At 37.5% G+C, this 12,711-nt stretch overlaps 1 protein-coding gene across 1 annotated transcript in view; it reads right to left on the reverse strand.

Moving 5' to 3' along the window:
* Positions 1–4,132: 4,132 nt before the first annotated feature.
* RTF1 (RTF1 homolog, Paf1/RNA polymerase II complex component) overlaps positions 4,133–12,711 on the reverse strand; it is a 30,766-nt gene continuing 22,187 nt past the window's right edge. Inside the window, exons 12-18 of the mRNA XM_071558403.1 lie at positions 12,555–12,632; positions 11,270–11,391; positions 10,875–10,932; positions 10,225–10,302; positions 9,033–9,128; positions 8,639–8,750; positions 4,133–6,911 (exon numbers count right to left, since the gene is read on the reverse strand). Of these exons, the coding sequence (XP_071414504.1) occupies positions 6,805–6,911; positions 8,639–8,750; positions 9,033–9,128; positions 10,225–10,302; positions 10,875–10,932; positions 11,270–11,391; positions 12,555–12,632 (651 nt within the window). The 3' untranslated portion in view covers positions 4,133–6,804. The remainder of the gene's footprint in view (positions 6,912–8,638; positions 8,751–9,032; positions 9,129–10,224; positions 10,303–10,874; positions 10,933–11,269; positions 11,392–12,554; positions 12,633–12,711) is intronic.

Genomic DNA, 12,711 nt, shown 5'->3' on the forward strand with positions numbered 1-12,711 from the left:
AAATTGATCACTGCAAGAACAGTCTCACCCTATGACTTTGCAATTCAGGTCACCTGTGAGTAAAAATATTATTCATGAGGACTCTATCCAGTTCCACTGCCTCCCACAGACTCTTCCCATCCACTGTAACACCACCTAAAATAGGCCATAATATAATATTTGAGCTGTATGTTCTCAGGCTTCTGGGCATTCAATCCTAAACTGTTTCAAGATACAATTTACAGACACATTTTTTTCTCTGTACTCCTTATCAGCCTCTGGAAGAGTACTAGCTGCTGTGAACAGATTGTGCAAACTGAAATAGGCAACACAATGACAGGAAAGCCAGGAGTACATTCTGTAATATTAATTCTGTAAAATTAAAAACTTGTCATTGCTAAGCAGTAAAGGGATTTTAGCTTAAAGTGAATTTTTTTGTTAAAGATCATATACCCACCCTATGCTGTTACAATAGTTCTTTCCCACTTCCAGACTTTGGTTGCTAAGCTAAATTGCCATTCATTGTAGTAGATCCTTTACCAGAAGCAGAGTTAGAAGAGAGTTTTACAAAATGCTAAAGTGGTACTCAACTTCCTGCCTTTGATCATTTAGGAAAATAGTGTGGAAGTTTGCAATGGAAATAAAAATCAATAATCAAATTAATAATCAGCTAATCCTGATTCAAAATTGAAAATGACTGCTTTGTGTTTGAAATTCATCTACTCTTTTTCAGATGTCAACAGCATTTATTCAAATGTTCAAGTTTACCTTAATAGTGGAAAACCAGTTTGCCTCCTAGTCCAATATAATACTTGCAAGGGGAGAGCTTCATTACAGGAAGAATCACTACTCTCAGTTTTTTTACAACTGGTAAGTCTTCAACAGCAAAGCATGAAACAAAAGTTTGTCCTTTTCCTTTAAAGTGTTCATGCTGTGTATGATCTGCTTTTTCCAGTCACACAGATTAGTTTTTGACCCAAATCAAGGAAGCCTACAATATTAAACAATCTTTTGAGCTTGTGTTTGCACTAAGTGCAGCCAGAAAAAACACTGCAATAGTGCCGTTCTTGGGAGAAGCTGTAATTTTTCATAGTAACCTCCTAAAGCATATCTGGGACATAAGCAACAATTTTTTTCTAATTGCCATACCATCAATCAGTAACAGAAAGTCAGTTGTTGCTTGAATAAGATGAGAAATACCTGGTATAGGTAAGCAGCAGAGGTTTCACTAGAACTGCCACCTCAGAAAACAGCCATGCATCAGCTGCCAAGTCACTGGTGTTCACACTTTTTCCTCCCATCAGCTTGTACTCCTTCACCACTGCTTCCAGTAAAGGGCCTAAAAACTGAGTGCCACACATCTAGTTGTAGGAGTTGAGCTTTTATACAGCAATTTAACCTTGAAAAATAATGGAAGCCAGTTACCAGTTGGCAGATATACCACCAGGAAGAATTACAGAGAAGGGATGAGTTAGACGCCATTCACGCTGTTGCACTCAAGGCAGGTACTCATGCACACCAGGTGGGTTATCTGGCAATTGCATGTTTGTCCTTAGTCATGAGGGCGAGCAAACAAATGATTCAAGAATGGTGCTTTCATAAAGCTCAAAGTCATAATCATCACAAAGTTTGGATAAAATTTCATCTGTTTAATTTAGTGGCACATTTTACAACTGTCAAGATTTTCCTCCTCCCTCCTCTCAAGTGGAATTATTTTGAATTTCTTTCCTGAAGCAGGCACAGTGATCTTGTTCATGATGTTTACAAAGGCAGATCACTCCCAGCCTCTAATCTTCTACACTCTATTGCCCCTTCCTCCAACACACTGAGTTATAAATCCAAACTTCCAAAGACTAGATGCCTTTTGGTCATTGTAGGTATGTACTCATGCCAGAAAATAACTTGTATTCTTTGCTCCCATTCCAATGCTCATTTAGCATCATGCTGCATTTATGAATCTTGTTTAAAATAATCTTTAACAACTTGACAAAGTTACTTATCTGTTGTGTGATTTACTGCCCTATCCACCCCTGTATTTTCTGCCGAACAAGCTGTTTAATAACAAAAAAAATCCTGCCCCACAAAGACTGAGAAAATGTAAAATTTTTAGTTGAGAACTAATTTGAGATTTAGGACAATCAACCTGAGACTTCCATCAAGCTTTTTTTTCAGTGACTTTCTTCCCTTTCTCCTTTGCTGTGATCATGGGCTTCTGCACTGGTCTACTATAATTTCTCCAGAACAGTACCTAGGTCTCATATAGCAAAATTATACCCATTTACTAAAACCAAACAAACTTGTGCAGAAGTCATGGTAATTTATGCACATGCAATTAAGTCAAGGATGTTGCTTGCAAACATTTGTATGAGTAGCCACTAATTTCCCAACTGACCTATTTCAAAACTTCAATGTTCCTTAAAAATAATTTCAGAAAATAACTTACTGTATGATGGGTTTCTACATCAGTGAAAATAATGTAGTTCATTCAAAGCAGGCATCACATTTGGCCAAGGTGAAAGGCTAGCTATCAGAAAGCACCAAATTGTGTCTAAGTTTGCATAGTATTTGTCCTCACAGACCAGAGGTTCTTAGTGTTTTCCAGGCTATGACCACTCTTTCCCACCCTCCCTAGGGCTCAGTGTTTCTTCTGTTGTCAGGGGATTACAAATGTGTTGAAAGACAGAACCTCAGTATGGCATATAAGTAGTTTTAGAAGGGCAGAGACTCTGCAGTTAGCTTTCAGGAATTAGAAAGATATCACCTATTGTCACAATCAAACACACAAGAAAATTCAATCAACTTCTTTTTTAAGGCTTGATATGAAGGAAAGAAAAAAACCCACAAAGAATACCCCTTCATAATTATCACTCTCTAATCCATTCCTTTGCTTCATGCTGCATGAGGGTATTGAGTCTCTTAAAGTGTTCAGCTCACTCCTTGACACCAAGTGCCAGCACTTCCTTTTTCACTTCAAATAATTGTTCTCATGTTTCAGTAGTGAAGACAGTGTGCAAAATTAATGATAAAGAATATATTCTACCCCAAATATGTTCTACCCAATCTAATCATACTTAGATAAATTATTTGCTCTACAGAAAACACACTGTATCACCTAAACACTACTGGAATGCTGGAGACAGAATTCAGGAAGAACCAGTAGATAAACTCCCTGTTTTTCCCAAGGAGAGAGTCATTGTCCACATCAGCAGTTGACTACAGTAGCGGAACTGCTCTTTACATTTTCCATTCAATTAAAAGATAAACATTAAGAAACTTATGCATGGAGTGTATATTTAGAGAAGACAGACTATAATTAAATCAATAGCCTATAATCCTCATTTGCAAATAGCCAAGTCCTGTTTGGCAACCTGGGTAACTCCTATCAGTTTTCTTAAAACAGCTCTTCACTCTACCTTGTAATAAGTCTTGGTCTTCCAGCCTGCTCAGTGGTTAATCTATAAGGACAATTTTGTTTCACAGACAGTCCTCACAGGAATTCTATAGGTGTCCACAGCCAGACAGTCTCAGAAAGGATATGTTGTTGGGAAATGCTGCACTGGTCATCCTAAAACACTATGTCTGTGAGACAAATTCCATGTGCTGCATTGTAGTCTGCATGTTGGAATGGGGATGGGGAGGGGGCAGTACTTGCAGGGAAGACAAAGATTGGAGAAAGCAATATGAAATTACTTACAGAATCACAAAATAATTCAAGTCAGAGAGATGACTTAGGGAGGTCTCCAGCCCACCCTCCTACTCAAAGCTGGGTAAACTACAAGGTTGGATTATGTTACTCATGGCTTAATCTAGCATTCTCTTGAGAATCCCAAAATGAAGACAGAAAAGTTTCTCTGGAAAACCTAGTGCACTGTCTGACTGTCCTAGGGGTGATACTTTTTTCCTTACATCTTGGAAGAACTCATCCTTCTTTCAAGCACCTTCTAGTGATAAGGACCAACTCCAAGAGTTACAGAGTGATCCAGGAGTTAACAGTTCCTCTTCCAAAAAAGGAGGATTTATTTTCATTAATTATTTTACAGTATTGGTATTAAAGATAATCACTCAGCCTGGTAAGTGAAGTGTCAGTTTCTAAAGAACCAAATTCCAGACAGGAAACTCTTAGCACCTCAGATCAAGGGATAAACAATCAACCTTATTAAACCAACAAACCAATTTTATTTATAGAAGTCTGTACAACTGTGATGAACTATGCTAGGACACCAACAAAACAAAGTAAACGAATCTCTCCCCCTCTAACAAGTGGGAGGTATAATCACTCACCTTTACATGCATTTAAAGAAAAAAGATAACAGCTTTCATACAATTCTGTAACTATTCAAGAGTACTTTCTTCATGTATTATTCTCAATATAAGAGGTTTGCATGATAATTTACTGACTGTTACCTCTCTTAAATTCAGCAAAATCCAGAGACTTTGAGAGGGTAAGTGGCAGTTTCATAGTTGCAGATAACTAGGACATAGCTCGTCATTAAGACTGACATCCTAAACTTGCTGCATCTCCTCTGTTTTGGTTATTGTTACTAAAGTTACTTCCAACACCTTAGGGGTCTCACCCACATTTTGGCCATGGTATAGATTACTCTTGTGGTACCAAATGTAGAAATGAACTAAAACCAATACAGCAAGGCCAAACATATTAAAATACTGTATTTACCTTTAGAGACTTGTCACTGCATGTCAGAACTCTGAGGCATTTCTGTGGAAAAATCAGTTCCTGAATTGCTTGATTAGGCAATTATTTCTGCAAAGCTTTGGAGAGTGATTATTTTGAAAACTGGCTATGGCAAAGTAAGTTTAGACTTCTTTTAAAGTACAAATCTGTAACATCATTGAAGCTGTTGAAAAAAACGAAATCATATCAAATGCATTTCTACACAGTTAATCACATTTCCTATGAAGTTATGACTGTAGATTCCATAAATCCAATCTTAAAAAGTTAAAAGTACACATATGTGAGAGCCTACTACAACTCCAGAGAAGCTGCTAAAATAGGCCATCAAAAAAAGCAGTCTATGATTACATATTTACAGAATAATCCACGTGTCCTATAACTATGGACTATTCAGTAAATAAGTATTGAAATATTTTAATTATTTGTTTACATGTAGGCAAGAGCTGCTTCATAGGTTGATTTTCTTTTTATACACAGTTCATAGAATCAGTCTGCACACAATTACACGATGTTTCTTTAAAGCTACTGTTAAAAAAAGAAAGAGGAAGTTAAATAAGAACTAGATTAAAGTTTCATTAAGAATCCAACAAGAAAATATCAAACACAGGTTTAAACGTAACCAGTGTATGATTTCAGAAAAATAGTAATGCTCTGACACAAGAAGAGCATCAGCATTTTCCCTCTTCAGGGTCCCCCGGAAACATTCCTATCCAGTTCAGTGCTTAAGTTATTATATATGTACTGCCCTGAGCAGGAACAAATGCGCTAGCATGCTTACCTGAAAGAGGGCCTCTAACCTTTGAGACTTCTAATTCTCTTTAAATTTAGTTCTTAGTTTCATATATTTAGTTGTATCTTGTTTGGAAAAGTTCTTTGTTAAATGTTGCTTATATTTACACTTGATTTTTTTCTGGTTTTTTTTTTTACACCTGAGTGATAATTTAGCTGTCAACTTGTGTCCAGTCAAATATTCCATAAAGCCATACAATTCTTGTGCTCATGTTGCACTCCACTTGTACTAGTTTATACATGAAAAATGTGCATCAGGTACCTCTCATACACTGCCCACTGACCTTATCATTATGTCCTTCCCCATCCACACAATGTGATTTTAAATTTTTTTTTTAAACTTTTTGTTTGTTTATAGAAGCCCCATTTAAACAGTTCATAAAGCAAGAAACAAAGTGAGCTGGAGCCCAATGAAAACATGATGACTTAACAGTATTGAAGGCCTGGAGAAGAAATTAAAGCCCAATCAATGAGCACCCCAGGGTCATCTCACAAAAAGCTACTTCACCCAGTTATAGCTGGAGACTGGATGTGCTACAGATGACGAGTCCCACATTAAGAACTGTGTACCTCTTTCTCATCATTTACGTGTAATTAAAAAAGGGAACATGAAGTTAAACAGCTATATCAGCCAAGCCGTTTTAGTAAGAAGAATCACATTTAATGAGTTTCTTTCTTGCAATTTCAGATGCTCAAGTACAGCTGGTAGAAATTCAAAACAGCCGTAAAGAACTGTGACAGACAGATACAAATAGTACTGCAGCTTAAAAATGATAAAAAACACCTGAAAAAAAGTCACACAACCCTCCAAAAAAATTTACACTTTGAACCTAGGCCAGTTTTTGAAGATTCCCTTCTCCAAAGCTAGGATGAAGGAGGAAGAAGAGGAGGAAGAAAGTGCAGATGACCTTCCAGCCACAAAGGCCTCGCGCCAATGTTTATTCACTGTGCCTGTGGTGGTATGTAAGGGGAGATCACCAAGTGCTGATTCTGTGACTGCCAAGAGATTTCTATGGAAATCCAGACCTCAGGCTAATACTGAACACAGAGTGGACCAACGAGCTGCATCAACAAAATAAAAACAAAACTCAAACTAAAAGAAATGGGAAAACCCCAAATAGCACAGATCCACATTTGTGAGGGGAGCAGGAGGAAAGGGCAAGAAGGGACGTCTATACAGTAAATAGTTGAATGGTTTATGTTACAGATGACTGGCAGTTTTAAAGAGTCTCTTCCCAGCTCCATTGCTGCTCCAACCCAGAAGGGAAAACTGAAAAGGGAGGAAGAAAAGGTAGGACATCATCATGGAGCATGCAGGATCAGAAGCAGCAGAGCGGGCATGCTCAAATAAGCCCCCGTCTCTTTTTGTAGTCCTCCAAGTTCAATGACCGCCGTGGGGCACCATCTTTTGCTGGAGGAGCCTTGGAGGTGATGGCCAGTGCCTTTGATTCTGTAAGGGATAAGAAAAGAGTGAGAACCAAAATACATGAAAATTACAAATTTTTACTTGCTCCTTTTGCTGATAATTTCACCACAAATTCCTGTTTGACTTCTCTGGTATACATCAGATTAGAACTTCAGTTAATAATACAGGTCATGTCAGGGAGCTTATCTTCAGAGGTACAGCCTGTGCAATTTTGACTCTGTTTGTCAATCCAGCTTTCTGCTGATAAGTACACTTTCATTTCTTAAGAAAACTGTAGCTCTCTGAAGTCAGAGTACAAACAGCTTTCAGGTTCAGTTCTGGGATCTTTGGTAAATTTTTATCCCATAACTGCAAGCATGAAGAGACAGACAGTAAGCAGACAAATTCAAATTTCCTATCCATATCTACAATACACATTTTAACAAATCTCCAGATTCTTCTGTTAAGAAAGGAGACCACACAAAGTAAGATGTCAAAATGGTGTTCTAAGAAACCTGTGTGTCTCATCCTTCTCTTCAGTGTCCTTCAGTGCCTTGTCCTCATCTGCTTGCTAGCTCTCATTTTCATAACTCTCACTGTCTTCAGGAAGTCTCCTGTTCTTGGCATCCTACCTCATTCTGTAGTCTTACATCCAGAGTTTTAATCTTAACCTAGTTTGGAAAGACAACTTCTCCTACTCTACCTTCCTAATACGGTTTTAAGTCTTTGTGAATTCTTACAGTACTTCCTAAATTATTGTCCTCTCCAAGAAACTTCAGATCTAATCCTTCCAGTAATGCAAGAAATCATAAACCTTGTGAGTCAAACTGCACTAGTATATTCCCATGCTTTCCCTCTACTGTGAAACAACTTGACAGGATGCAAGGAAATGGCCTCAAGTTGCCCTAAGGGAGGTTTAGATTGGATATTAGGAAAAATTTCTTCACCAAGAGGGTTGTCAAGCACTGGAACAGGCTGTCCAGGGAAGTGGTTGAGTCACCATCCTTGAAGGCATTCAAAAGATGTGTAGATGTGGAACAAAGGGACATGGTAGTGTTGGGTTAACAGTTGTACTCCATGATCTTACGGGTCTTTTCCAATCAAAATGATTCTATGACACTAAACTGTTCTTGCCACACAGGCTGTCAAAGTCAAGCTCACGAAGAGGAAGAGTCAGCAAGTTTGTGTTTGTATCTTCACTCTCTGGCCTCTGTTTATGTTCCCCTAAAATTTAGCTTCAAATACCATCTGCAATACCTAAGGTAGGGAACAGCAAAATGATAAAGCAGGAGGTTCAAAATGAAGTAAAAATACTTTATCCTCAGAGCATGTACACAGACTATGAAACAGAACATCACAGACACCCAAACTTATTTGTCCTCAAAAGCAATTAGACAAATTAACAAAGTCAGTATCAAGGTAGCTGTCAAAACTTATTAAATACAATACCCATCTGTTCCCCAAAGATTATGAAGGTCATAGATACTGTAGACTGGAAGAATATATGAGAAAACACTCATTTATCTCCTTTTGAAGCAAGGATATGGGGGTATACAGGTTTTTAGTCTAATACAATACAGTTGTTCTTGTTTTCTCAATGGATGTCACTATCACATACCCACTCCTCAGTTCAAGATACTTGCCTAGATGACAGTCCTTGTTCCCATTTTCAAAAGTCCATTGATAAATTTTGAAAGAATTATTCTGGTAGAAGTGAGCTCTACCTTAATGAGATGGACAATCACATTTCCAAACTCAGCTGGAACACCCACCTGAACTAGGAACCTGAAGATCAATCTTTACATCAAAGTCATGCACTTTGAAAAGATCTTCTGAGAGGTCACTGGCTGATTTAGAGTTCACATCTTTATCTTTTCCTTGACTCTGAAATAGAAACTATAGGTAAGTCTCCAACCCTTATCTGTCTAGATAAATTGAGATAAAAATGTTTTTGCCCTCTTCTGTCACAAACATTCTTAGATTAGCTTTCATACTGCTAGAGAAACTTAAATTTCTTTTCCCAAGAAATAAAAGGTTGTTGCTTTTCTACGACAGCGATCTACAGGATATCCATTTCTAGAATTGAAGCATGCACACCTGTAAGTCATAAGATTCACAGAGTAAAAGGGCACTGTGAGGAAAATAAAGACAGAAATGGAAACTTGCCTTACTCATGTCTTTTGGAGCATCTGGTAATACACCAGATCCGTATTTTGCATTTAGCTGGGCAAGGATGGCAGCTTGTACAGCAGGATCTCTGGACTGCAAAGGGGAAATATTAGGAAAAATATATTAAAAAACCCAAAAACCACTGGATTTAAATTGGCAAAAACTGTAACTACATTTTGTTAAAACAGTGCTCATATCCACAAACCTAAAACCATAATAGACTGTCTATCACGGTTCACCCAAAACTTCAGGATCTCAGAGACAACTGAAATCATCCTGATATCTATGTAAGTCTCTGACAGAAACAAACTGAAATCATCCTTCAGGAAGTGTTTCTTTGAAAAAATGAGAAATACATTTCCTGTTGATATAGTTTGTTTCTGTGACTACTCTTAATACTACTGCTAGATGTATTTGTTTCCAGCTTTCAGTTCTGATTGAAACACTCCACTAGAGAAAAGAAATCTTCAGAAGACTGTTTTCTATACATAATAGCTGTCTACTATAAAGGTACTCAGTTATGATTTTTTTTCTAATAAAGCAGTATTTCAGCAATAATTGTTTAATTCAAGCCCTGCAATATAATTTCCTTCCTATTCCCTTGCTGGTTTCCAAAGATTGATAGGAGCCAAGCTGATCAGATTTTTTCAATACCAGAACCACATACTATTCTAGAACAGGCCTCAACAAGGCCAGATCATTTAGAAGTGGGAGTTGATCACCTTGCTATTCAACAGTTATACAGCCAGGGACTGCAGTAACAGGTTTTGCCACAGTATCACATGGGAAGTTTGTGTTGAACTACTTTATCCATTACAGGCCAAAAACGTTTGCTCTCCTCTCCTTTTTCTCTCTCAAAAAAGTTTCAGCTAGCTAGAAGTGAAACTCACACCTAAAGCAAACTGTCTTCTAAGCACTAACTCAATCTGAGTAATTCTACATAGAACAACTCAGTACAGAAGCCTAAATCATGGCTTCTTTTGCAGTACGTACCCACATCACTTATGTCCTTCACACTTTGCATTAATAAAAAAAAATGAGACCAGGATCTCACTCAACTTTATCTCACATTGGCATCTGGCATTAATAGCATTTGGCACAGTTGCTAACTTTCTGTCTTACTCTCTGCATTAGATTGGTTTCGGGTTTTCTGAAAATTGCCTCAATTGAACTTTAGTATTGCACTCACATTAGACACTATTGTGGGCTTACACTGCCGCCTAGTAAAGGGGTCCATTTGTTGGTTTTTCATGCTGTGACTTTCAGCCTGGAGAAGAAGAAAAAGCACATGGTTTTGCAGAGTTAGATACCTACACCCTGGTAAATTCTCTCACAGTACCTCAGCCATACAAGCACTCATCAGCTATATCCAATACCAAGATCAGAGGAAAATTAGCAACAGCTAACTTCAAATTAGAAAGATTTTAACCCACCCATCATCCTACACTTCACAGAGCAAACCTGTCCTTGTCAAATACAATACAGAAAACAGGCACAAAACTCTCAGGATATTAATACTTAACCACTTTTTAATAAGCTTAACCTTTCCTTAATGAAAGTGTTACTGCAGAGAATTGATCATCTCCTTCATTGTTTTATTCTCTGGAGTATCCTTTCTGAGTTCTGTCCCATACGAAACACATTAAGTCACTACTACAGTCACTAATCTGCTGATAATTGATGTTAGCAAAAGGATAATGTGCTTTAAAATCAAGTCATTTGCCTATATGGAAGATTATTCAGATCATTCAAAATAATTAGTAACTTCGCCATATAATTTTCCCTGTTCACATCATTTCATCACTACTCATACAAAAGTAATAGTTCAGCAGTATTTACCACAAGAGCCTTTTCAGACTCAACAATATTCCACTCTCTGTTTCTCTGGTTGATGTAACTGTAGAATGGAAACAAAGGGAGGGAAAGAAAAAGAAAGTGACTGTCATTTATCAATCTCTACACAACAAAGCACTGAACAGCATTCTTACAGCTTCATCCTGGTCACAAATTATTCTTATTGCAACACAACTGCTACCTGGGGTATGTTTTAATCAATGAGAGACACAAGAAAGTGAAGATACACAAGCACTAACAGAGGCATCACAGTACAGATTTCACTAATACATTGTACATGAAAGAAGAGACAAATCCTGCAGTTAATTCACTACTGCAATAGTTTCTCTATTTTGATTGATACTATTTAAGAAAGAAAATTTTCTGTATCTGCTTCTTACCTGATAGCAGAAATATTTTTTGTTCGTTGACGATCTAGGGCCTCTGCTCTCTCTTCAAGTTCATTAAGCTGATCTTGAATCTGCTTGGCCTTATCTTGGTCCCCCAAGTCCTCAGCCATAGCCTTCAACCAAACAGTGATCCATTAGGCCTTACTCTCTACCACAGAATTAGTCAGAGAAACATGGGATATACCTGTGAATCAGACAGCTAACCCTATGCCAGCTGCAAATAATCTTCCTTGTGTGGTATGAATATAACAAAGAGCTACACTGTCCTTACAGCTCAAGGTAAAACTGGAGTTCTTATTCAGAAGAACTGTGAAAACCATTGAAATCCCTTAAACTAAGGAAGATGTAGGAACACCAGTCCCAGAACAAGGAGGGCAAGTCAGTTAGATGATTCAAATTACAGGTTTCATTAAAATTTAACATCATCAGCTCAGGAAAAGAATTATTTCAGCAACTGCCAGTTGCCACTTATTTCAGGGAGCTGGAGAGCCTCCTAACACATGACAGGAGCTTTTTATGCCACCTGGTGACAAAAAAAAGCAATTGCACCCTCCTGCGATGGGAAACCAGTATTTTACATGTTTGTGCATAGTAAAACAGTGACTGAACAATACAGTTAAGCCAAGGAATGCAAATTACGAAAAATTCTTTGTTTTTACTGCATGAATACCTCGAAAAACGACTGCATGAGTAAAAACAAAACGTGTTATGTTTATCTTTATCTTCAGAGATGTTTAAGACTCCTTCGTTTCTTCACCTGTTGGCTTTGGCTTCTCAACACTGTTAAGTCTATTTGTTCCAGGAGGACTACATGTAAAACAGTTCAGTGGTAAGTAAATCTTTCAGCCACCTTTTTTTTTAATATAAATTACTGGCCATAAAGTGATAACTCAATTATCTTCAAGTAAAAAATGTAACAATTTTTATTTTTCCTATTTTAAAAATAAGTACACGAATTCAATGCTATTATGGAGTACTCTGAAAAAACCCAAAAAACAAACCAAAGGAAAAGAGGAAAAGTTTCAGAGGAAAAAGAACTTAAGACCTTGTTTAAAGGACACAAAGGCAGCTGTAATTGTTAGCAATTGCTCTTAAAAAAAGAATAGCTCTAACTGGATTCTCAGTGTCCTGAACTCAGCAGTGAACCGTGACATCCACCTTTTAGCTGCATACTTAAAGTCAAGCTTACTGCTGACTACTGCCAAAACCCAGATGAGCTCCAGTTCTTCAAAATCAGAAGGTATATTAAGTTTGCAGGCATCATCTCATCCCTCACCTTCTCCTTTAATAGCTGAGTTTTCTTCATGGCATAATTTGGAGGTGCTTTTCTGAACCTTTCCTTCTCTTTCACAATCTGTAAGATGCAGAGGAAAAAGCAGAAATATGTAAATATGAAATCACTGTTTCAATAACTTAGATGCAACAGATCAGTA

Source organism: Pithys albifrons, chromosome 6 (assembly GCF_047495875.1).
Source record: "Pithys albifrons albifrons isolate INPA30051 chromosome 6, PitAlb_v1, whole genome shotgun sequence".
NCBI classification, from domain to species: domain Eukaryota; kingdom Metazoa; phylum Chordata; class Aves; order Passeriformes; family Thamnophilidae; genus Pithys; species Pithys albifrons.